This window comes from Rhipicephalus sanguineus, chromosome 8, assembly GCF_013339695.2.
Source record: "Rhipicephalus sanguineus isolate Rsan-2018 chromosome 8, BIME_Rsan_1.4, whole genome shotgun sequence".
Lineage (NCBI taxonomy): Eukaryota > Metazoa > Arthropoda > Arachnida > Ixodida > Ixodidae > Rhipicephalus > Rhipicephalus sanguineus.
In genome coordinates this window covers 99,060,067-99,086,359 of record NC_051183.1, presented here as the reverse complement: position 1 = coordinate 99,086,359, position 26,293 = coordinate 99,060,067, and the positions used below count along the sequence as shown (strand labels likewise).

Genomic DNA, 26,293 nt, shown 5'->3' with positions numbered 1-26,293 from the left:
CGTCCTCTTAGCCATCGACATTAAAGGGGCTTTCGACAACATCAGCCACCAAGGAATACTGGAGGGGCTCGCAAACACCAACTGTGGTGAAAGAACATACAAGTACATTCAGAGCTTCTTAAGCCAACGCACAGCGGAGTTGAAGATCGGAGAGCTCCAGACCCCTGTATACCGACCTCCCAACAAAGGCACGCCGCAGGGAGCAGTAATATCACCCCGCTCTTCAACGTAGCCATGGTCGGCCTTGCCAGAAAACTGCAGGAGGTAGAAGGGCTCCGACACGCCTTCTATGCAGACGACATGACACTCTGGACCACAAAAGGATCACTCGCTGAAAAGGAAGAGCGCCTGCAAACTGCAGCTCACATCATCCAAGAATATGTCAGTCAGCGGGGTCTACAGTGCTCCCCAGAGAAATCTGAAATCTTACGTGTATGGCGAAGCAGACGTAACCACGCAGCCTCCACAGACCCATCACAAAAACTTGAGGTATACCTCAATGGAAACCTCATACCAGAGAAACCATTGATCAGGATCCTGGGCATGTGGCTGCAGAGTAATCAACGAGCCACCCACACCCTTATGCTCCTCCAAACCAGCGTCAAGGCTATATCACGCATGATATCTCGGGTGCCATCTAAGAAAAGAGGGATGAAGGAAGGAGACACCCTTCGACTTGTTCAAAGCCTGGTGGTAAGCCAAATAACATATAGCCTACCTTATTATAATCTCACACAATCTGAGACCAGACAGGCCGGCACCCTCTTGAGAATGGCATTCAAGACTGCTCTCCGTCTGCCGACGAGTACATCCACTGAGAAATTGATGGCACTGGGGCTTCATAACACCCTCGGCGAACTTGTTGAAGCCCTTCACATCTCACAACAACAGAGACTTGAGCGTACTCGCACGGGCCAGCAGGTCCTAAAGACCCTAGGATTCCAAGCCTCGACAACGAGAGCCCAGGAAACCTGCGAGATACCTCGTCATGTCCGGGAGGGCTATCACGTTGCCCCAATTCCACGCAACATGGACCCCAACCTACACAGCGGCAGAAGGAGAGCAAGGGCCCAATACTTCCAGAAAACCTATCGATTCCAAACTACAGCCCGTTTTACGGACGCCGCCATGTATGAGACGACGACCAAAGGAGCAGTGGCAGTGGTGTGCGACCGCCGAGGCCACATAACCTCTGGAGCATCTGTCCGCCCTTGCAAGATCACAGAAGCCGAAGAGCTGGCCATCGCACTTGCCATCCGCGAAGGCCTGCATGCAAACAAGCCGTTGACAATACTCACAGACTCCCAGCAGGCTGCAGGAACTTCCTGCAGGGAACAATTGGTGTGCCAGCGGCACATGTCCTTGCACAAATACCAAGGGAAGGCAAGGACGACTCCTACACACAGACCGTCATATGGATACCAGGCCACTCTGGCATCACAGGTAACCTGCACGCCGACCGGGCAGCTCGACGCTTCGTACACAACCGAGCGCTCTTTACGTCGACTGCAGCGTACCCGGAGCCAGTTGACCTCCAGTATGCCACAATACTGAAGTACCACAGAGGGCGACGCCTACGATATCCACCACCTCATCAAAAGCTCGCGACGAAGGAGGCCACTGCATGGCATAGACTCCAAACCGGAACCTACAAAAACCTACACACACTACACCGCATGCACCCCACATCTTACAGGGATGAATGCCCATGGTGCGGGGCCACACCAACCCTGTACCACATTACGTGGGAGTGCACACTACACGACCTCGAACACCACAACAGGAACACCTCATGTGAGCAATGGGAGGCACTGCTGTCCAGCCCGGCCCTCGATGACCAGATCAGGCTCGTTCAGAGAGCAGAGCGGATGGCAAGAGCCAGCGGAGCCCTGGACTAAGGGCCCCGACCGTCAGAAAGGCCCCTACGGGGCAATCCACAGGAGCTTTGCCTGTACATAAATAAAGTTTGTCATCATCAACCTGTCTCTTCTGTCGCATTCTCGCACCAACAAAATTCCAACCAAAGCGAATTTCTTTCATTTACCCCATCAATTTCGCTATTGCAGCATTCGACTGTACTGTGTGCCCCCCCCACAAAGGAGTTTGATAAAAATACCAATGCTTCTATGCTATTACATGCAATATTCAATGGAATATTTCCACTGTTCGACATGAAGAATAACTCGAAATACAGAGCGCTATACAACCGGGCTCTACTATGATAAATCAGAGCATGCTAAACTTGAACAAGTGAGAATTGCTACTCTGTAGTTGCTGTAAACAGACATGACTATAACAATGGCGCATTGCATCACAATTCCAGCACATGGGATACATGTAATATGTAATGAATTAAGCAAGCAAATTCAGTGATGGTGACATACTACATTGCAAAAGACAGCTGCAACGTTCTATGTCACCTTCAAAGAAGAGTGGCAGGTTTGCCTAGTGGCAATTGATTCTGTTGAAGGACCGCATGGTGGTAACTAGTAAAACAGCACGACTGACAAAGACAAAAATTAGGGGTTTGCGAATATTCGAAATTTCGAATATTTTTCGAATAGTGTTTGCTATTCGATTCGATTCGCACTGAAATTTTACTATTCGAACAATTCGAACTTCCCAAAGACAAATGCAGTCAACGTCCGGTTGAAAGTGACCCCTTCAGATTTTCAATATGCTTCACCTCATTACACTCTCGTATTGCGGCAAAGCTGCCTTTCAAGCTCCGCTACGTTCGAACTTAGCCAAGAGAAAGTTCGACTGGAAGTGGCCCCTAGATTTTCAATATGCTTCACCTCATCACACCCCCGTATTGCGGCAAAGCTTCCTTTCAAGCTCCGTTACGGTCGAATTTAGGCAAGAGACAGTCAACGTATGATTGGAAGGGGTCCCTAGATTTTCAATATGTTTCACCTCCTCACACCCCCGTATTGCGGCAAAGCTGCCTTTCAAGCTCCGCTACGGTTGCAAATGTATTAACTCAAGAAAACGCTGGTTCCCATATGGAGATGAAAGATGTGGCAGAGTTGGGGGCTCAATTAACGCTGTTTTGGACCTGAAATTTGGGCAGGAAGTCCAAAAAATCGGATGCCGAAGCTTTTTAGCATCCAAAATTTCAGATGTCCTTAATATCGACGTCTACGAGACAGATTTGGAACTCTGGACTTAAGGGAGCACACCCTTGTCCGCCACATCAGTTGGGCTTCCACAGAAGTTGAAAGCGGAGGAGAGGCTGAAAAAATGGCATCTCTGCCTATCACGTGTAAAGTGCTGTCGGCAACACTTTGGTAGCGCCAAATCATGTACATAAATACAATTCGGCCTCCACATTGCCTCATTCTTGATAAGAAAGACAACTATGAAATATGACCCCACTAGCGCTTCATCAACCTAGCAAAAAGAAACACTTTTATGTTGCTATCTCACAAGAACATACTTAAGGATTCTCTGCAACTTTTTCTGTAATTTCACTTCGAATTATTCGAAAAATGTTTGAGAAATATTAGAAAATTATTAGAAAATTATTCGAGTCGATTCGCACTCAATCTTTATTATTCGAATTCGCTTCGCACCCAAAATTTTGCTATTCGCACAGCTCTAACAAAAATGCATCAATGATCCAGGGTAAACACATTCATCACGCAAGTAAATCTACAGTATAAGATGATGAAACTTTACTGAGACCCTGAGGAAATGGATCATGCGCTTATGGGCTTCCTTGGCAACCAACAGAAGTGCACTTGCGAGGAACCCACTACGCTATAAATCATTGTAATTTTTGAGAAGTAGGGCAGCAGGCACTGTGCCATTTTTCATCATTCTACGGAGAGTGTTCGTACCTGCTATATGCATGTAAGGCATTATGCGCACTTTGTTGATGCTGTGCCTGATGATGATGAAGAATTATGGCAGAGTCTTTTGTAATGGGTTGGAAGCATTCAACAACCTACTCGTTGCGCAATACGCATTGTGTGACGCCTGGTTACAGAATTCGCGTTGTGCGACGCTTGGTGCTTATTTTACTGTTCTACCACGCTATATTGCATATGCTAATGTGGTTCCTTCCCGACATAAAGCCTGTATAGGACCTTTTTGCAAAGCAGTTTCAAGCACCGGCATGGCTCAGAGGCTAAATACTGGGCTCCCACGCAGAGGGCCCAGGTTCGAACCTCGTTCCATCCTGGAATTTTTTTCTTATTTCGAGCGATACTGGTTACGGACACCAGCGGCGGTGGCGGACAACTACGGCGCCAAAAACGGCTGGTGAAATGATCTCATAACAGCTTTCGCTGTAAAACCACCTCAAGTCTAACACTACATTCCTTCCGCTTGCTTAGAGAAGATCTGGAGAATTCGCTTATTAGCCTTGTAACGTAGCAAACCTGTTCAGGGCACAACGAAATGACCACACACCTTTTGAGAGAGTCCCTCCGTCATAAAGGGACCCCGAAATGGTTTCAATGATTTTTTACAAACCCACTCAAGATTTTTGTGTAGGGCCTTAGGCCAATTGTATGGGCTCTAGATGGGCTGCAATTTATAGCAAGGTTTTTAAACACACGCATAACTAAAGTTTACAGCGCGCCACCACACCAAGAGCGATGCAACATTGTTGGGCACTGGAAAATGTTGACACGAATGCATGCGAATTGAAAGTGACGATGAGACGAAAACTTTAAAAACAAAATCGAAACTACAGCACAAGAGTCTCGGAATGTTCACTCCAGTGAAAACCACATGTACTGCACTTTGAGGGTACAAGCTGTGAAACACTCACTGGAAGGCATTCCCTCTTTGTTCTGACACTTCTTCAACTCCTCGATTTCGTTCTCCAGGTTTTCAACCTTCCGCAAGAGATCGCTGTTTTCCAAAGTGGAAGTGTCTAAATTGGGAGCATCCTGCACAAAAGCAAACAAACATTCAGATCTAGCATGTAACTGCACCACTTGCTATATGTACAATACCAGGTAATCCTTTAGAACTGGCCTATTTCATTGGGCTGCAGTTTTGTTACAAGGTGTCTGATTTTAATGCGGTTTATGACAGAACATTTAACAAGGGTGAAAATTTAATGGCCCGTCCTGTTTTTTGATGTGCACCACCGAAAAAAAAAGAATGCTTGCTTTCCAGAGAAACCGCTGCAAGATTGGACACTTCAGATAGCGCGCCCTTCTCGCTTACGATCACCGCATAGAAAAAGCGCAAACAAAAAAAATTGGCCGCGTATCTGCGTGCTTCGCTGCAAATGTCGTGTAAAGACGATAGAAGAGGCGCTGTGTGAGATATGGACGCCATCTGGCAATACGTCGGGAAACATGAGTGCTGTGTTGCGTGCTGGTAGTCCCGGCGCAGCAGCAAGCGAATACCTTTGCAGAGAAACGTCCGCACTCAACGAGTACTCTCCACACACTCTTTTATTTACACGTTGCCTGGGTAAAACAGGAACGCCAGAGCGGCGCCCACAACCGGCAGCCTGAAGGCCGCCCACAACGCTGCTTTTTCATTTTTTAAATATTTTTTTTCACCTTCTTGGCCTTCTCAAAACTAAAGTTTTTCAACACCAACCCATGGCATTCGTACAGTGCAATACAGAACCGAAACCGAAACACAACAATGAGCTCGTGCGAAGGGCACGGAGGAAGGCAAATTTCAGCGCAGTCGCATTTTCAGCTTTGTTGAAACAGCGCTCACTAGACGACGACGAAGTAAAAGAAGGCACAGGACAGGCCGCTGTTTCAACAAAGATGAACGCATACCAACTCGCTCAAGCTTCCATTCTTATGCATTTTCAGCGCAGCTTAAGAAACTAGGGTCCTTAAAATTACGTATGTATGCATTTTCTATTAAAGGAACACGCCACCTAATACTTACCTAGTGATGTTGCACCTCAGATATGCATGATATTGACTTTTTGATCGACAACGTTCACAAGTATGAACAGCCGTACCAGTTCAAGACGGCTGGCCCTTGGGCAAGTGGTTCAACTTTGGCCGAGTGGCTGAATCGAGACGTGCCGACAAACAGAAAGACAGACAGAAAGACAGACCAAAATTTCTGCGTTTAAGTTCCCCAAGAAAGACTATCGTCTTTAAAATATCGGAGGGTGTTCTCACGAACCTTGCAATGTACACGGCGCTCCTATTGGTGGAGCGCACGACACCGTTGAGAACCGCTTTTCTATTGGTTGTTTCTATTGCAATAGAAAACAGAAAAATGAGGAACAGTAAACAGCCCCATTAATGACAACGTGCTGTGTGATGACAAAGCGCGCACACCACCTGCACTGACAACTAATAAGACCCTCGAAACCATTCGTTGCAATCAAGGAAACAGCGACGAGAACGCTGATCGAGAGCAAAACAACGTACACACACCAACACAAAGAATCTGTATTAGAGTGATTCTGTATTAGAGTGCATAAGAAAACTGCATACTTTCCTTGGCAGCTGCAGCAATGAACAAGCAGTTAACTGAGGCAGTGAACAAGCATGTGAACAACTTGGAGGAGTTGGCAGTTGAGCTGCACCCGCCAGGCATAGACTTTTACATATAAACATACACTCATTCCAGAATACTTCGCATCTTTTTTTCATGCTTGTTAAAGAATGACATGTTTGTGGATGTGTACCAAGCAAAGGTAGGCAACTATTTTTGAAGCATTAGTCATTTTTAGCATGAATTCTATATTTTCACTATAAAAATTTTTTGAAATAAACAATTTTTAGCAGTCCGCTGAGATAAAATGTATCAAGATTTCACTGCACTGCCCAATCCTGCTTATGATTTTATTATAAAGCCAGTAGAAACCCTGTTAAAAAAAAAGGTACCTTTGATAAGAAAAGTAAGAGTGAAGGCGAGAAACCAGACGTGCAGCCATTTTGACAGCTTCCTTCACTACTTCTACTCGCAGTCCTTGGCTGCACACGTCTATTCTTATTCTACATACTCCCACCTCGAATAGTTGCAGGCCATCTAGTTTGTAGAGTTCCTTCTTGAGCTGGTCTTTGCTAGAACTTGCCATCTTGTCTCTTGACTGGACAGGTGCGTACCACACCGTCTTGCCCAGGAAAAACTTCCACCGGTCTAAGAGGCCAAATGCATCTTGAAACACAAGGTTGCTCAATGAGAACTGTCGTTCACCTTCAGGTCATAATTCGTACCCGATGGAATGTGGTGAAGTGAACACAGCTCAGAAGGTACTCTTTTTTTTTTTATGCATACGTGGTCAAGCAGTTCTTCACAATACCACAACTTCTTGGTCAGACCGTCTGTTGCTGCTCGTGCGTGCTGATCTTCATACTCCGGTCTGTGTAGTCCTGAAGAAGCACTAAGTGAGTGCCCGACCAGAATGTGGGCTGGGCACGATGAAGGTTCTTCTGCGACTAATCTTGAATGCATGTTTTCATCAGTTATGTCCTTTCATTGAAGTCTGCGACCGAGTCATAGCTGCTTGACTGGTTGCTGATAGGTTGACGATCTGTTACTTTTCTGTGCAAAAGTCATATGTCCTCAAGGAGAGCCTGTCGTAGAACACCACGAATCCCAAGTGTTTCGTACTTACTAATCTGTTTCACTGATGTTGACACTGATGTTTCACTGATGTTGGCTGCTGACATTCGTCCACTACGGTTCACTAATTATAAAAGCCAAGCTGTGACCCGCAGAAGCTCTCTCAGTGCAGAACTTCGTGTTATTAACGAGTGTTTTTGCGTGGCGCTCTGGCTGAAGATGAATGGCTGGCAGGTCGTATGTTAGCTCGAAGTCATGGCCAGATTGGGGAATCTCTTCTGATTCTATGGGTTATGCAGATATCGGCTGGTCCAACCATCTCGGACCCTTGCACCATTCCCCTTTTTCCAGGCACTCATTAAAGGATGGCAGACCTCGTGCATAACATGATGCGTCACCCAGTTTCAGCTTTACAGTCAGCGATTCCTGTCTGATGACTTCTCTGTGGGGCATACAGACAGTTTGGCCCTTAGAAGCGTCTTCGCGCACTAAATCCATGTCCGAACAAAGGACATTGCCTTATGACTGTGATGTACTGCTGGAGTTGTCCATTTAGAGAAAGCCTTTCAACTTGCTTGCGTATTCGAATAAAAGCTGTATCACCTGTGTCTTTCAATAGGTGCTTACGGTTTTTTTTTCCACGGTGGTGCAACGGTACACCTGTCATTAGACTTGCTGCTCGTATTGCAGAATGGATCAAGAGTATTGTACAGGGTAGAATCACTCTGATCAATGATACCTTTGCTTCAGGTTCCCAAAACGGCTGTAATTTCTGCGATGTCACTTCGCTGTCAGAAGAGCTGCCCACTCGTAGCGCACTGATCATCAGGTTTGTATTGTGTTTGTATTGGGTTAGGCACTGGAGCGTTCATCCAAACATGAAATTTACACCGAGCATTCCTTGAACAGTGCTGCATTTGACTTCACTTGTCACTACTTTCCAGAGGTGATCTGACCCAATGAGTAAGCACAGTTCAGGTTCTACGTCTGCTCCAATAAAGCATCGTTCATCAACGAGAAATTTGTTTTTCAGTTGCAGCTGTCTCACAAAGTTGTTGTCTGATGGTGTACAAACATTGTGGTAAATGAACGGTACCATGGTTGTCTGCACAGTGCAGAATTTAAAGTTGTGCTGGCTACACAAAGGAACTTCCACGACCTTGAGCACTTGAGGGTGTAGCTCTGCCAAAAATATCGAGTGCGATTCTGGTCTCCCTAACGATATTCAGCCGTAGCTTCATTGCAAGGTCCCTATTGATAAATGATCATTGACTCCCACCATCCAAGATACCTCTCATATCTATAGTTGTTGTTATAACCAGCCCAAGCACGGAAAGTCTCAAGGTATACTCCATTGTCCATCCTAGATACAATGCACGATGACTCTTTACTTTGGAGTACAGCATTGGATGACACAAACGCTGTTGTACTATCGGTGGTTGTTGTACTTCCTTGCCTCTTGTAATTCAGGTCACACATGACAGGAGCTTGCCTGATGACCTCGGGACGTGCACATGAATCAACGATTGTGGTTGATTACCTGTTGCCTCTTGCCATCGAGAGAAAATTTTGAGTTGCAGGTACGTGTTCCACGCTTATTCGACTGACAAAAGAAAAATTTGCGTCTTGCCAAAGAAGCATTATGCAGAATGAAAGCAGTACTGCGGTCTCGTGTCTTTCCGTTGCGCCCATTTTGAACTCCTACCGACGATGTGAAACGCTGCTCCCGGCTTTCTAATTCCACTCTTGTGAACTTGAGCAGTTCTTTTAACTCTGCTTCTGAAGACACAACCGCCATCGCATGTTCCGAACCACTTCCCGGGTGATCTGCAGTGGTAAGTCCTCTTAGCGCATCCATCCGTTTTTCGTGCACAAATGTGAGAACGATATCACGTGCCAAGGCGTCTCGCAAGACATCCACCAGCATTGCCGAAAAACCATGTGCTGGTACTTTCAAAGCAGTCAAGCAACGAATAAGCAGTCGCACGTTGCCGTACTACTTCCGGAGACGTCTGACATCGCTTCCCGACATGCCTTGCGGAAGGTTTCTTATGGCTGACAAGTGATACTTTTCATCTTCTTGCTGTCACTGAACCTCTCCTTAATAAGCTAGACAGTGCCCGCATAGCAGAATTCTGAGGTTGGCAACCCAGCGACCAACGCTGCCGCCTCTTCCGCAGTGCAATTCCTCAAATACTAGAATTTAGTCATGGACGATAATGTCTCATTCAGATGAATAGTTTGCTCAAACTGCTCCCAAAATCCTGTCCATTGGTGAATGTTTCCTCTGAGCTTAGGCAACCATAAATGCTGCCACGTTAGCTGCTGCCGTATTGGGTTGAGCAGAATGTGCCAGTCGCAACTTGCTTTCAGAAGTTCGTTCCAAAGCGGTAATCTGACAATGTAATTCGGCCAGCATGGCTATGGCTTGATCCTTATACTCTGCCAGTAGCACTATATTCTGCTTCAAGCTGGTCGCCAGGAGTGTGCTCTACGATAGCAGCATTGAGACCTGATAGTTTGTAATTGCTTGAAGTCAGGCAGTCGAAAATACCTGTGATCTTGGTGATGTCGGTATTGCTGACCTTAAAGTGACAAAAAGTCATTTGTGTTGTTACACACACATGGTTTATTAGCGAGTAACAGCAAGGTAAATCCTAAAAAAAAAAACTATACGACTGTTAAAAAGTTATGCGTTGGAACTAAATGTCTGTGTAGTTGCCAGGTGAAAATTTCCTGCTGGTTTGTGCTGGTTTCTGGTGGAACCAGCAGGACAGCTGCTAGTTTCCTGCTGGCTGTACTGGTTGCAGCAGGATGCTTACTGGTCTTCTGCTGGTTCCAGCAGGGTGCTTGCTGGTTTTATGCTGGTCCCAGCAGGCATCCTGCTGACTGTACCGGCTCCAGCAGGGTGCCTGCTGGTTTTGTGTACTGGTTCCAGCAAGATACTGGTTTTCTCCTAGGATGCTGCTAGAACCGTCAGGTAACCTGCTGGTTTTCAGTTGGCTTGAACTGGTTCTAGCAATGCACATGAAATCGGTGTGAATTAACAGCTGCAAATTGCCTTTCCAGCATCGTTCAGCTGGAAATCGCTCTCCAGGCTTGTAAGTTTCCATTCAAGCTGGCTGGAAATAATAACCATTCCTAGCTTGAAGGGTATTTCCAGAGTCGGGAAGTCATATTTTCAGCTGGAAATTTTTCCAGTTTCAGTTGGGAAATAATCTGCTAGCAGGAAGTTTTCCTGTTTTGAAGTACAAAAACAACTCCAGCTGCATTACAGTGCGCTATAAACAAGTGACGTACATGGCATGGTGTGCATTCATAAGATCATAATCTTCGTCACACTGTACATAGTGCACATTTTACAACAGAGATCTAAAGTGCCCCGTACGGCTGGGTTACAAAAAAATATCGCCGGAAAGAAATGCACTTTTATTCGACCTTTCCTGTACATGTGCGTCCGACCGACACGGCTTATCTTGCTAATGTAAACGTCCAACTAAAGTTTGGTCATACTGAACCGTTGCGCAAACAGGTAGTGTTCACGGCATAGCAGCTACTTCCCTGCGAAAAGGAGCTTCTTGTTATGAACATTCGCCATTCTCTGCCACGATTGGACAGCAGCGAACTTTACTAGCTAAAGGCTAAATTGCTCTAGAGAAGCGAACACCGCCGTAAATCACGCCGCATTGCTAAGTGAAGTCATTTTTGTTGACATCTCAGTAGCATAAGTCTCATATCTTTTCTTGATGTTTTCCGACGCTATTGCTAAATAGTGATCAACTTCATAATATAAATACTACATTGTGAAAAAGCTGTATTTTTTATTTACATGTAACAGCATTATAATGGTGGCCATTACACCGTATAAATCATCATGACATCGCGTAGCGCCGTAGCTTCGTACAGCACATGACAGCTAGTTGTGATGCCTTCTTTGCATGTGTGTGCTAGCTAGTGCAGCGAAGTAGAGAGTTGACTAGCGGAACCTTTGCGGCAATTATTAACATGTCATAGTTTTTGTTCAGTTTCATCCGTGGAAAGTGTAACGAGTCAATAGCAGCATATCTGAGTGGTTTTTGGTGCTGTACTAGGCGGCATCTTGATTTCATCAGTGGCGATCGAGGGACACCGATTTCCTCAGCTCTCATTCTTCCATTTGTAGATAAGTGTTGCACTTATATATTTCAAATATATAGCGAACGTTTGTCCCGAACGCTTCTGTGCTTTATTAAAGGAGTCCTGACACAAAAACTTTCGCCCCGCGTTTTTTTGCTGCAATGTGTTGCTGGGGGCCTGTTAGTCATAACACGGCACATCGTTTGCTGCAGCGCGCGACAGATAATTCATTACAAGCTCCTCATTACCGACACAGCCTCAGTTTCGGTTTGACAGAGCTCCAAAAACGACAAGCCGCCGGGTGCAACTATCACCACCTAGCGAGTGAAACAGTCGGTCACGTGAGCACACAGAACAGTGACGCATTTCCGCGCGGTCTGTCGTCGTCGGGCTCATCGTCGTCTGATGGCGACGATTTTCTTGCGGCGGGGATCGAAGGAATTTTCGACGTGGCGAATCACTTCAGGTTTGACCCGCTGGCGAGGAGCGATTCGTCGGGAAGCGCGTCAAAACAGAAATGGCGGCTACGACGTCATCATAAGTTGTACCGGCTGTAGCGGTTACGTAGGGGAAGTAGGGGGGTCACCTCGGGTCACCTCCGAGGGTGTCAATGCACCAGATGCGTCCTATAATGCTGGATCGCACTCGCGAACTTCAAAATTCATATCAAATACCTTCCAAGCTTTATTCGCTGTCGATATTTTGCAGATGGTACACACACGTACACGGGAATCGATCCAGCAGGCTATCTCGGCCGCGAAATTTTGTGTCAGTACCCCTTTAAGTGCGGTGTCATTGCACCTTGGTGTAGTACGTGATGCATATATATGCGCGAAGCACACATGCCAGTTTTGTAAGGAGTCTGTCTCCGTGCAACAAAAAGAATTAACATTGTTGCGCATATGGACGAAAACAACGAAGACCAGTGATCGTGCTTGCCGCTCCGGGTTAGAAAGGGAGAAGAGAAGTGAAAATCTCTAATTAGCCGGCCGCTCCTGAGCTCACCTTCACGACGTAATAAACAGCAAGCCTTAACGGTCTCTTGCAAGCGTAACAATATCTTTAAATTTACTTTGTTGAGTGAATTAATAGCTATGCAAAAGTTAGATGTCTGCAGTCGTGATCTGCATAGGCAACCAAACCTTTTATTTTGTTACAGATTGCCTGCGCGTCACTGGGGTGCCTTCAACAACACAAACACCACTGCTGTGGATCAAGGCCTCCTGCGGATCTCTGTCCAAAAAGATTCAAAATGTCAATCGCAAAGCGAAGCCAGCAAATGAACTATTCCAAGTGTATGCAAAGATTTTTCAAATGAAATATATTACTTCAAATAGACCTTTTTTGTGTTATATGTGTGTTCGTAATGGGATTTTGAAAAAGCTACATCAATGGAACTACAAGCTACTGAGGGGAGCCAACTGCGCTGGAACCAGCAGCTACTGGTTCCGTGGCCTGCTGGTTCCATCACCTACTGGTTCCATCGCCTGCTGGTTCCAGTAGCTGCTGGGAATGTGCTAATAAACCATCACTACTGGAACCAGTAGTGAACCAGTAGGAAATCTTCACCTGGGTTCACAGACGTATAAAAATATGTGCACGAAGTGGCGTTAAGTGGAAACACGGGGTGGAAACACATATGATCCAGTCAGCATCGTCTCGCCGCACACGCTTTTGAGATGTCGCTCACTCATCAACATCTGAGTCTTAACTCGCAAGTAACTCTTCGTATGACGGGCTGACATTTACTGAATAAGATTCTGATTCAGCAGTCGAGCGGCGATTCGGAGGAATCGCCTCTAGACTCACTTGCGGCAGAAAAACCAGCGAGCTCTTCCATAGAGCAAGCAAACTGCGCGGGCGAGCGCACTGAAGAAAACTGTGTAGTTGTGAGCGCGTCCGAAAACAAGTCCGAAACCTATAATAATCATTCGTCTTACCGGCAATGAGACAGAAGCGGTTTTTGTGAGTCCCCAAAACAGGAAACGCAATCACAGCGGCATCGTTTGCGTCAGTCAGCCTGTGCACGGAAACAGGCGTAATCGCGTAGCGGGGAGCAATAAACGAGAGTAACAAATCGATCACCTTTTGAAAGATTCTAAACCGCAAAGCCATCAGTTTTGCGGGTGCAACAAGCGGGAATTGGCCAAAGAAAGAAACCAAAACTAGCCGGCGCACCGCAGTAGTAAAGCATAAAAAAACAAAACAGAGACATCGGAGCAAGAAAAAAATTGCCCGTATTCCCGCAGTGTGGTAGCACATGCCAAGCAAGAGAAATGATCGAAAGAGGCGCCCGTTTTAAACATACAGGAACGATGTACACGTACATTTTTGACTGTCTTGTGGCTGTTCGTGGATGACGGACATGCACATCTTTGACCCTCAAAGGGTAAAGTTTTTCCCGTTATAGTACTTCAATTAAGCAAGTATTTTCCTTACACTTATTTTTGGTTTTCTTCCTTTTGAAATCAGAGAACTGAAACAGCCATGAGAGACTTGGGACTTGTTCCAGTCACCAGGGGTTCCTTAACATGTAACTAAATCTATGTATGCAGACATGTTCTTGCATTTCAGCCCCAACAAAATGGGGTCCCCTTGCCCAGGAATCGAACCCACAACGTTAAGCTTGGCAGCCCACCACTTTAGCCACTACGCTACCACGGTGGGTGTTACGAAATTAGTGACCGTCGCCGCGGTGACTCGATGGTTACAGTACTCAACTGCCGATCCAAAAGACAGTGGTTCGATCCCAGTTGTGGCAATCGCATTTCCGATGGAGACAGAATGCTACAGGGCCATGCACTGTGCGATGCCAGTGCACCTTAAAGAACACCAAAGTGTCAAAATTATCCGGAGCCCTCCACTACAGTGTCTCCCGTAGCCAGAGTTGCTTTAGGACGTTAAACGCCATGAACAACCTATTAAATTAATGACATTGCCTACCTCTACACAGTGCTTTCTCTTCAGCCCCAAGTCCTGATCCGACCGTTCCTTTTCAGCGGGCAGCACAATCACCTCGGGCATTTCGTTTTCAGGCGCTGCAGTCTTGCGCACTTCCTCCTCAGGTTCCAGTACGACTTCGTCCGTTGTGGGCTGTGCTGCTTCCAACATGCTTTTCCACTCTAAAACGTGGAAAGAAAGCCGTCGCTAATTGCCTTAGCCTTGTTCGGTGCAACCAGTGCTAGGCAGTATCACAGGTACATGTATTTACTTATTGAAACCCTCAGGGCCAAAGGCATTAAAGAGGGGAATGGTTACAAATAAGAAGAAAAAACGACAGAAGAACAAAAAGCAGATAGAACATTTCAGTAAAAGGCACGTAGTTATACAGCTTTAGCTAAATTAACAGACAGGTAATGTGTTCACAGACAAGTGATAAACAATGATAAGTAGTGCACTAAGGTTGCAAAACATGTATGTAGAAAAAAGAAATCAAGTCCTGGGTGGCTACAAGCACTCATGTTGCAAAAGCAAACAAGAAGAAAAAAAATCAGGAGAATCAGTTTATACAATATTAGTTAAAGCGGCTTTATACAAGTGATTATCATGAATTGATACTGATTATCATGAATTGAAGAGTATCTAAGATACCCAAAGAGTACCTTGATACTCTTTGGGTATCTCGTATTTGTATCGCGATACGGCTCGCAAGATGTGTATTGGTATCTCTATTTCCGATGTATTAAATGATGTACCATACACATGTATCTTTACCCTTTCTGGCGTCACCTATGAAGAACTGTCTGTAAATGCATCAAATTGATACAATGTTATTTAAAGGCACTCAATATTATATTGCAACAAAAACAATGTCGTAACACACATAACTGTTCATTTATGTGTGTTATAATAATCATTCCTAATTACTTTGTAATTAAATACCTATTTATTCTGAAGCCATTCATGCTCAGTTTTTGCATAAATATAATGAAATCTCAGGCTAGAAATATAGTGCAAATTCATTTTCGGTTATGTCCATGCTGAACAAAAGAAATTATACTTTTGACGTGGGTCGTGGGAAGTGTCACGTACAAACAACTCGTCAAATATGGTAGTGCCTTCAGCAAAGTGATCGTATGCAACAGTACACTGCAAAATGAAGTCAAACGAAGACAAATCTATGCAGGAGGTTCAATTCATCCAAAGCTCAATGTATCATGTTCTTTCTTAGCCCCTGGTCAATACAAATAGCCAAAACAAGTGGTGTACACACTTGTGTACATAGCGTGAAAAGGATTAAAAGGGTCATGAACCACTTTTCCAAGTAATGATCTAATGACCTCAGTATCGGAGTATCTAATGACCTCAGTACTGCCTCCCGAATCGATTGCCGCAAAAATTTCTCGAATCCGTCAAGAATCAGCGGAGTTACGGGGGTTTGGCGCACTCTCCCAGCGCTTTCTCTCTTTTCTTGTGCCGACGAGCGCACTGGAAGCTAGACAGGGAGGGATGACATGGGGGAAAGAAGTTACGTCAGCGCGCGTCATGAAACGCGATCGCTCTCCCGCTGTGATTCGCTTGCGCGAGTGCGGCTACCGTGTACTGAGGAGTGCGGCGCCGGCAAGTGGCGGCACCCCGCGGCAAGAAGCGCATCTGATCCGAACGCCGCTCTCGATTTACGTCGGCTATCGGCCAATAAGCATGCTATGTCTCTTGCGACGTAAACTGACAGATCCGCGACATAAACGGACAGACGCCCCGCCCACCGACGAGAGTGAGAACCGGCCTCTGTTTGAAAAGAGGGTGCCTGGCACCCTCTTTTCAAACAGAGGCCGGTTGACAGTGTCCATATATAATTGCGATAGCAATTATATGGACACTGTCAGGGGGATTTTGCGGTCGCCGCTGATCTGTAAAGTCCAAATCGATAACATCGCTTACGCATCGTCTGTTTCACGTGCGAGTAAATGCGCGCTAGCGATAGCGACGAACGCGGTTGAAGGAGAGATGAAACAACCCAGCCGTCACCGTCGCGCGAAGGGCACATTCGATAACATCGCTCCGCGTGCGAGGCCTGTCGTCGCTTGCTTACCAGTTATTTCGTCAGGCAATGGGACCATAAGGGGCGCCGTTGAGACGGGGACAGTCGCAAGCGCTGTGAACACGCTATCCCGACAGACATCAGTAACGGCTACCGTTTTAAGTGCTGGGCTCCCCACTTAAAGCAGCAGTGACACAAAATTTTGAAGGCGAGATAACTTGTGGGATGGATTTGTGTGTACACAAATGCATCGTCTACGAAATATTAACGGCTGATATAACCTATAACACATTTAGGATCAATTTTTAAATTGCGTGTAGCGCATCTGTACGCGAAACGTCCCACTTCGCGTCACCGTGACGCACAGGGCGCGCAATGCACTGGACGCGCGGGGCAAAACTGGATTTCCGGGAGATTTTCCTATGACCCGTACAACCGGGAGAAACGTTCAAAATCTGGGAGTCTCCTGGGTAATCCGGGAGACTTGGCAGGTATGCTGCTCTTACAAAGCCATATGAATAAAACTAAAAGTGGTGACATTCTTTTAGATGCGAAGCATCTTATGGCGGAGTTCAAACCGGTGGTGGTGGTGTGCGGCGTGACCACCCTTACTGCGCATGCGCGAACCCTCCCCACACATCTCCTCTCCTCTCCCACTTTCTCCCTCTCCACTTCTCCTCTGAAACGCGGGCTCGACATGCCGAAACCCTGCTTCGCATTGCTTCATGGTCCCCTTTAGCGGAGATGGTGTGATTTTTTATCTTTCAGCCAAAGTGCTTCAGCGAGGGTAAGTGATAAGTTTAACCAGTCAAAGCCACCCCGATAAGTTCTTTTGGAATGAATCTAATACGCTTTGAGCCAGAAAAACAAAGCTTCGCAGATAATGGAAAACATTTCATTCGATTGAAGCAAGGTCGGTCGCAGTTAAGAAATTCTGAAGGGAACATTTTCGTACATGGGTGTTCTCAGCTACATTATATAGATCTGTGATAACAAATTCGCGAATGCATCGAAGTGTGTCAACATAAAATTGCAAAGTATCATAGTGGATGCAATTATTACCATAGTATTTTGTATCTGTAACTCGAATACTTCTCGCCTGAGTATCTTGTACCGTACTGCAACACAATTTCATAGTATCTGCGCAGCCCTGGGTGCAACGAAATCGGGATTAGGCTTATACCTACCAGAACGTGTGGGAGGATCAAGCATTTGTGGGTAGGCACCGTTCCAGATGACCGGGAGGATTTCCTGGCGGCCAAAAACATTTCTCTCTGGATAATTGATGAAAAAAAAAAGGAACAACCGCACGCGGATTAGACTCTGGTAAGGAAATCATTGAAGTGAACTTTTAAGACGAAAGTGTTTTATGCCGGGGTCCACCAAAACTTCCGTGACGTATTTCCGTCACGGAAATGACGTCGAAAAAATTTACACAATCAGATGGCAAAGAAAAAAAGTTCCGTCAATGACATCGAACCCACGACCACTGGGTTTGCAACAAAACATGCCGGGCACGCTATCCACTGCGCCACGGTCACAGACTCTAGGGGCTATACAAACGCGCCTTTTATATCTACCACCCTCGTGGTCGGTGGGGTGGTGTTGCCCTCTAGGAGCGGTAAAGTAATTCGTCATTACTGTGGCCTCCGCGATTAGCACCGGCAACGCGTTACACGTCCATCCCATTCGGCGTGTTTTCAATAGAAGTTCAATTTTGTCAATGCCTTAACACACCACGAGGTGGCGACTTAGCCAAAGCGTCGGCCTCGCTCATAGCATCACGCTAATTCAAACCAAAAATAGCTCTGCAACGCGTGCCTGCCTCACCTGGCTGTAACACCCCGTTCCCCACTGATGCGCTCGCCCCGAGAAAAATTGCGAACGGGCTACTGGGGCGCCACGACGCGCTTTGCGTTTCCGTCTAGTCCGGCCGTGGTGGTCAATCACATTTTAAAATGCCGTGGGATGGCGACCAAGTTCTGCGTCCAATATGCAACGCTCTTCTGGCTCGTTTTCTGATTACACTTTCACCGTTAACTACTACAGCTACCACAAGGGTTTGTTTAATCATTTAACATGGACGTTAGTCGTTGGGACGGAAACGTACCACCAATCATCAAAGTGGGTGCATCCCCGTTAAACGGTGCCATAGGTGCCAGACATCAATATACATTGTACAAACTCTCTTATATCAATGTACGGTAAACATTCAGTTACTACTGTAAGGGCACGCTTTACTTTCGTGTTATTCCGATTCCTACGACGGAGGGATCAACCATCTTTTTAAAGGAGCCGACAACCAATTTTTGTGGTACCTGCTTTCTTTAGCAGAACGATAAGCTTACCGGTCAGAGTGACTAATCACCGAATGTACAGCCTAATGAAACCAACGGAAAATGAAGCCGGGGAAAGTATAGGGACATTATTCGTAATCATTAAACATAATGTGTAATTGTGATATAAATGTAAACGAATTAAAGTGGACGAAAAGACAACTTGCCACTGGTAAGGACCAAACCTACAACTTTCGGATAACACATCACGCCATCCGAAGGGTGTAGAGGACGGGAGGACGACCGCTGCTGTAGCTCAATTGGTAAAGCATCGGACGTGTTATCCGAAGGTTGTAGGTTCGGTCCCTAGCAGCGGCAAGTTGTCTTTTCGTCCACTTTAACTTCTTTACATTTATATCGTAATTACCACATTACATTTAATGGCTACAAATAACGCCCCTGTACTTTCCTTGAATTCATTAAGTTGTACATAACGAAGGAAAGAAGCCCTTGATCAATACCCCTTGCTTCGTTTAATTGTGGACTGGCAACAATTAAAATGCCATTGAAACATTTATGATCAGAATTTTTAGACCTGCGGTGACTCTGAAGTCTCACACCAGTGTACTGCGCAACAGTTACACCGCAAGACACCAGTGTACTGCAGCAAAAGTGGCTTAAAAAGCGTTCTGCACGCAATAGAACAAGCACGAGGAAATTTTAGCACCGCTGTCCTTTTTTTTTTCTTTCGCGGAGGGGTTAGGGCTGGGTCTACACGTCTGGACTGGATGATGATGCCAAAACTGCAGATGAACGCAGCCTCCATTTCTCACTGAAATTTGCGCAACTGAGAAAATTTTGAGGCTGCGGTAGGGCATTTTGGCGCAGCGTGGTGCAATATCAACAAATTTCACTGTTTTGGCTCAGCTAGTGATGCGCAATGCGTTCAAAGAAAACAAGAAAAAAAAGTGCCAAAGGTCATGACGGGCTCTGACGTAGGTCTTGCCCTCTTTTGTAGCTGTCAGCGCACTCAACATGACGACAGAGAATGTGCTTAGCGCATGCGACAAATCCCTGTAACTCAATCCGCTCATACTTGACAGGTTCTAAAAATTTTTGCGGCTGTGATGTCATTTCTTCGAAATATGTTGCAGGGCCCATTTAAGGGTGCAAGTCACTAACGAAATTACAATATTAATGAGAACCAACAGACAATAATTCCAACGAAAGTACCCCTGTACTTTTGTTGGCATTATTGTCTGTTAGTTCTCATGAATATTGTGTCTAACAAAGAAAAACGAACCCCTTAAAAGCCATCTTTCCTTCTAACAAAATTACAGGCTCATCAACGCAATAAACCCCATCCCCAGAGGCATGGCAAAGGGGGGGGGGGTCAAGTATGCCCAATAATAACTTGCAGGGTTCTAACATCAATATTAGTCATCTTCAATAAACTTCTTTTTTACTTTCCATGAGTTACTTGGGCTACTTTCTCGTGCTGTCAAGCGATGAAAAGAACTGCTTTCGGGTTATGCCCTTCCTAATCTTTCATTCCTTCCAGAAACGAGCATCGTTCATTATCCTGTTTGCCTTTTGCTCCCAATTCATCACACAGCCTGAGCCTCGATCTGTTCACTTACTCCAATACTGTGCTGAATAAAGATGCATGTATTTGTGCAGTGGCCAACACTTAACGGTCCTCGGTTAATTTAAGCAATAATGCACAAGATGCCCTTAATTAACCAACCTTTCTTATTTAACGTCTCTAATCAACTCACTCGCAGAGGATAAGATGCGGGAAGACTGCCTTGTCCTCATAACCCTCGGTTAACACAAAATAGCATAACTGAAAGAGGCTTGGAAATGGCGTCGTTAAGTGAAATGGTTAGTGTGGACATAAGCGTACGCATAGGGGGGCGGCCGCCCCCTCTAATCACCTAAGATTGGGTGGGGGGGGCGCAAAATCTGCCCCGTACATTGACCCTTCTAGTCACCTAAGAGGGGGGGGGGGCGCAAAATCTGCCCCATACATTGACTTAGTAGGGTGGGGGGGCGCTGCGATGAACCTTTGCCCCTCCCCCCCCCCCTGATGGGGAACCCTGCGCACGCCTATGAGTGTGGACACCAACCGCAAGATGGAAATCACAATTCGCATCTAGCTGCCTGACGCTCGGACATGACTTCTCTGTTGAACAGTGGAGACGGCCGCGAAGGCACCGACGAGAGCAGGCAATCATGACAGCTTACCGATGCGACTGTGATTGACCGGCGGATGCCCGCAGTAGCAGCACCAGCCGCACTGGACCCAGCCGCCCGCACCGCCGTACGCGCCCGTGCAGGAACGCGTGAACCCGTCGCATTCGCAGTGTTCCCAGCCGCATCTCCCTCGTGGGACACCACGGACGTCGACGTTAGTGAACATTTGTCTGTGTGCGCCAAGCCGTAAACGATTTGAACCACCGGGCACGCCAAGTCATGCGCGCCTCTAGCGCCCAGGCAGGAGTGGCAGGAGCACGGAACAAAGGACGGCGCCCGCGCACACGCAACGACTCTACGCGAAATTAGGCGCTCGTAACAAGCTTAGCGCGCATAGTTTCGGCAGATCGCACTTGACAAGACAGTCGAAAACTATCACGCACTATAAAAATCGACGCGAACCGCGCGATCTGCGCGCAAAGCTTGCTGATGACGCGAAATGCCCGCCAAAACTATCGCAACCAATGAGAGCGCGAGTATCGCGAATGTGGCTCCACTCGCGGCACAGAAAAAAGAAAGAAGAAAAGAAAGCCAAGAAAGTCGCATAATTTCAAAATATCTTTTTAGAACATCAAATTATATTAGTTCTTAACTTACTAAAATAACAAAAAAGAAAGATTTTTTAAAGAGCGGGAACTTTGAATTGCACACCGACACACAGGGAAGTGATGGTACGCCGCGGCTGGTTCTAAAACGTTGGCGGTTACATACGATACACCACGTGTAGACCAACGCGCTGGCGGTGTAGACTGCGCTGCAGTCTTTTCTTTTTCCATAAGCACGAAAGTGGCTCACGGAAACGTGAAGCAGCAGTGTACAACCAGGCATAACCCGGTGTGAAAGCTTAGCACCTAAGGTGTTGCGTTCCTTAGCTAAAGGACGCTGGATCGATTCCCGCCCACGGCGGCCGCATTTTGATGGGTGCGAAATGCAAGAACACCCTTGAACTTAAGTTGCGGTCTTCCACTCCACCACAGTGTCCACCACAGAATTTAACTACATAATATGAAGCATGTACATCCAAGCTGGGACATTTCTGAAACTACTCCAATGAAGGCGTTGTTGGGTTTAGGAATGCACTCATGTAAACTGTTAATTACAAGTGCGATTACAAATGCAACAGCTGTTATACTGCAATAGCAGCCCATATTCGCACTCATAGGCGTGCGCACAGGGGGGGGGGGGGGGCGGCCGCCCCCCTAATCACCTCAGAGGGGGGGGGGGGCGCAAAATCTGCCCCGTACATTGACCCTTCTAGTCACCCAAGAGGGGGGGGGGCAAAATCTGACCCATACATTGACTTACTAGAGTGGGGGGGGGCGCTGCGACGAACCTTTGCCCCCCCTAATGGGGAACCCTGCGCACGCCTATGTTCGCACTCCAAAACAAATATGGAACTGGTCCATGCTTAGAAACTGACTACGGATCGACCACCACAAAATGCACTTATCTGTAGCCGGGGGGGGGGGGTCGCCCCCGAAAATTTTCGATTTTGCATGTGCATATATACACGCACACATACAAACGCACGCACTAGCATACAAAAAGGATGGTTGAACCCCCCCCCCCCCCCCCCCCCCCCCGAAAAAAGCAGCAGGGTGTGCTCTCATGTACCAAATGGGGCTAGAGGTGGCAGTGTTTTACTTGTAATCGCGTTGCTTTTGTTATTTCGTGGCTTATGCGAAAAACGGCCCTGATAATCTTAGAATAACAGAGAGCTGAGCTAGTTGGTACGTATTCATTCTAAAAAGAGACAGAGCGTGCAAACACGGACACAAGAAAGAGATCAGGACACCGCAAACGCCGTTTGTGGTGTTTGTGGCGTTTGTGGTGTCCTGATCTCTTTCTTGTGTCCGTGTTTGCACGCCCTGTCTCTTTTTAGCCTGATAATCTCTTCGCAATTTCCCACAAAACCTCTAAAAGACGTCTCGAAACGGCTATAAACGCCTTGGTCTGCGAGAAGACTAAAATGGACTTTTTTTTTTCAGAATATGACATTTGCGTCTCATATGTGCTTGCGTGCTGTTTATTAGCATTTTCAACATCTACGGCACAGCCAGAGTCTATTCAGACAAACACGTTCATAAAGCCCACTTCGAGACATTTTGTCTGAAAGTGCGAGCGCCCGACTAGCCCGACTACCTCAATGATTATTTGGATGTTTTGTCGAGAAGCGGCAGAAATACCAAAACGGCATGGCAAAAAAGCGGTGATCGTCGGTTTAATTAAACAAATGCCGCAGAAAACAAAACCCCAATAATGATTGATTTCACACCGCAACACGGGTGGTCGCTGTGGTCGCTGTGAAGGCGTGAATTAAAGTACTTCCACCCGAAAAGTTAAAGCATGCAAAAATTTCGGTATTCTGCGATCGGTAGTCAGCAATGTGTCGTCGTTTAAGAGTTGCGCACGGCTCCGCTAAAATGGCGTAGGGGTAGAATGCCCGCTTCCCAGTCAAAAGGCCCAGGTTCGAATCGCAGCTGTAGATGGTGGGTTTTTATTCCTAGTGTCACCTTTTATAGCTGTATTGGATTTCCTTTATTTCTTAAAACTAGCTTCAGGCTACCCGTTGCTTCAAAAAGTAACACAAAATGTGAAGTAAAATAAAAGAAATTTGACAGTGAGGATGGATGGATGGATGCTATGAGCATTATAACGGGGTGGTGACAAGTGTGCCACCTGGCTCGACAAAAAAAAAAAAATCTCTTTGCTTTTTTTTATGTTGGCCTAATGCCTCTACTTCGACAAAATCTATCTTACTACAGGAAAAAAAAAAACGTAAATTCCCAGCACAGTTCTCTGCCCTTCACGGCAGACTGTCCTTATTTTTTCCCAATATTTATTTTTGTCATTTCTCTAATTTTCTGCCACCGATACTCGAGCCTTCTCTTACTTATATTTCAATCGCGGATATGTTCAGCTTTCCATTGTCTCTAAAACCCAAGGCGTCATGTAGGCTCGTGCCCACACGTATACCTGGGTGGATGTCTCCACATTCAATCAGAACATGCTCCGCCGTTTCCTGATCTTCCCCGCAGCACGTGCATTGTTCTTCTTCTTTACTGAATCTCGCTTTATAACTACCCGTTCTAAGGCAACCCGATCTCGCTTCAAACAGTAAAGCGCTTCCCCTTGAATTATCGTAAAATGCCTCCCTCGTTATATCCTTTTTGCCCGGGATTCAACAAAAACGTAAAGTATGGCCTCCGAGATTTTGCGAATACGAGACTCGGAACGAGATTTCACATTTTACGTTACTTTTTTGTAGCAATACGTCGCAACAGAAGGTAGTTTTAAGAAGTAAAGGAAAACCAACACAGCTATAAAAGGTGATACTAAGAACAAAAACCCACCATCTACAGCTGCGATTCGAACCCGGGCCTTTTGAGTGGGAGGCGGGCATTCTACCCCTGCACCACTTTAGCGGAGCCGCGCGCAGCGACGACACATTGCAGACGGAAACTCTATGTTGCAGACTACCGATCGTAGCGCCGCAGGTGTATTGACCCTGTTTGGGCTTCACTTTTTGTACGTTGGTGCTGCGGCCGTTCCGAGCGCTTCCCTGTTCTAGTACACTCTAACGCGATGGAGGGGCTTTAGCTTAGAGTATACAAATTGTTAATTACATATGAAAATAATAAAAAAAAGGCGTTCCCCAGGTGAGGCTCGAACTCACAACCCCGGCATAGCTCACGAGAACTGTCGTATAAGTACCGTGCGCTAACCAATTGCGCCACTGGGGAAGACTGACGCGCGCAGCTGTACTACCTGGCTGTACATTCACACTGCTTATCTGCGGCTCTACGTACGCGTTCAGTTGCGAAATTCAGTTTTTTTTTTTTTATTTTAGCCTCACTCATGGGTCGGTTATCAATAAATGCCACGCAGTTTGTGCGCTGTCCGCCTGAAACATTCGCAACGTAGCAGCTGCGAATGCTTCGGCAGAAACGAGCATAGTTAGGTTTGGAGGTGTGAGCGAGTCGCTTACCGAGTTAAATCCGTCAATTTGTCTTTATTTATCGAGCCATTTAATAATTACGACACACTGAATAATTGCATTTTGTTCAAAAACTCGATTTTACGGACCGAAATTTACAACTCTGGTCGAGCGAATTCCGAAACAGAAATATACTAGATTTCCTAATGATATAGGCTTACTGTGGATAATACATTAATAACATTATTAGTTCGCGTTTTACGCCCCAAGACCAAGATATAATTACGAGGGACGCCGTAGGGGATGGCTCCGGAAACTTTGACCATCTGAGGTGTTCTTAAACGCGTGCACCTAAATCTAAATACACGGGCCTCTAGCATTTCGCCTCCATCAAAATGCGGCCGCTGCGGCCAGGATTTGATCCCGCGACCTTCGAGTCAGCAGTCGTCGAGAGGCCTTCCCGTGCAAATTTTTAACTATTTAGCAAACATATTAAAGCAGAAATCCTGGAAATAAACTTCTTTCCTTTTTGCACTACATGTTATGTCAAGGCACGTGGAAGGTGTGTGTAATATTCAGGAGCGCACAATTTGATTACCTTCGAAATTAAGAATCATACAGTGTATGTTTTTGTAAAAAGAACTGAAGCTATAGTCTGTACAAGAAAGATGCTAATCTGCGAGAAGACTTGCTTCTTGCATCACGAATAAATAAAGCGCTGCTTTTCAGGCAACACTTCTGCTCTCGTGTGAAACAATTACCTTCGGTAAAATATAACTGCACCCGCCACGGTGGTCTATTGTGGCATGGTGCTCGACTGCCATAGGTCGGCGAAAAATTTTGGAGCTTACTCAAACTCACTAATGAAATATATTTTGCCCTAAAGGCCCGAACACACGTACGCATTGCAGCGCGTCAACGCGTGACTTTTTGACGCGGCGCCGCGCCCTCTCCCTATGGGTAGAGAGGGTGCGCGGCTACGCGAAGCTGCGCGCCCTCCCTCTCCGTAGGGAGAGGGCGCGGCGCCGCGTCAGAAAGTCACGCGTTGACGCGCTGCAACGCGTACGTGTGTTCGGGCCTTTAGGGTGTGGGAATTCAGGCGTCCGCGCCAGTGGCTCGACGCCATCTTCCCTTGGAGAATTCTCGTGTCCCTCTCCTCTCGACCGGACGGGTGGCAGATGGTCATAAATCGCCGTCACTTTGCTGCCACCCCGC

At 46.4% G+C, this 26,293-nt stretch overlaps 1 protein-coding gene and 1 non-coding gene across 2 annotated transcripts; both read right to left on the bottom strand.

Annotated features, from left to right (window-relative positions):
* Window positions 1-474: 474 nt before the first annotated feature.
* Window positions 475-21,504, bottom strand: LOC119402245 (uncharacterized). The gene is made up of 6 exons (XM_049418314.1): window positions 21,133-21,504; window positions 17,797-17,883; window positions 14,572-14,750; window positions 4,781-4,901; window positions 1,299-1,396; window positions 475-549 (listed from the first exon to the last, which is right to left on the bottom strand). The coding sequence occupies exons 1-6, from the start codon at window positions 21,305-21,307 to the stop codon at window positions 475-477; spliced, it is 735 nt and encodes a 244-aa protein (XP_049274271.1). The 5' UTR covers window positions 21,308-21,504.
* Window positions 21,505-24,792: 3,288 nt separating this feature from the next.
* Window positions 24,793-24,884, bottom strand: Trnai-uau (transfer RNA isoleucine (anticodon UAU)). Its single transcript is given in 2 exon segments — window positions 24,793-24,828; window positions 24,847-24,884. It is a non-coding gene; the product is annotated as a tRNA-Ile (tRNA).
* Between the last annotated feature and the right edge of the window lie 1,409 nt (window positions 24,885-26,293).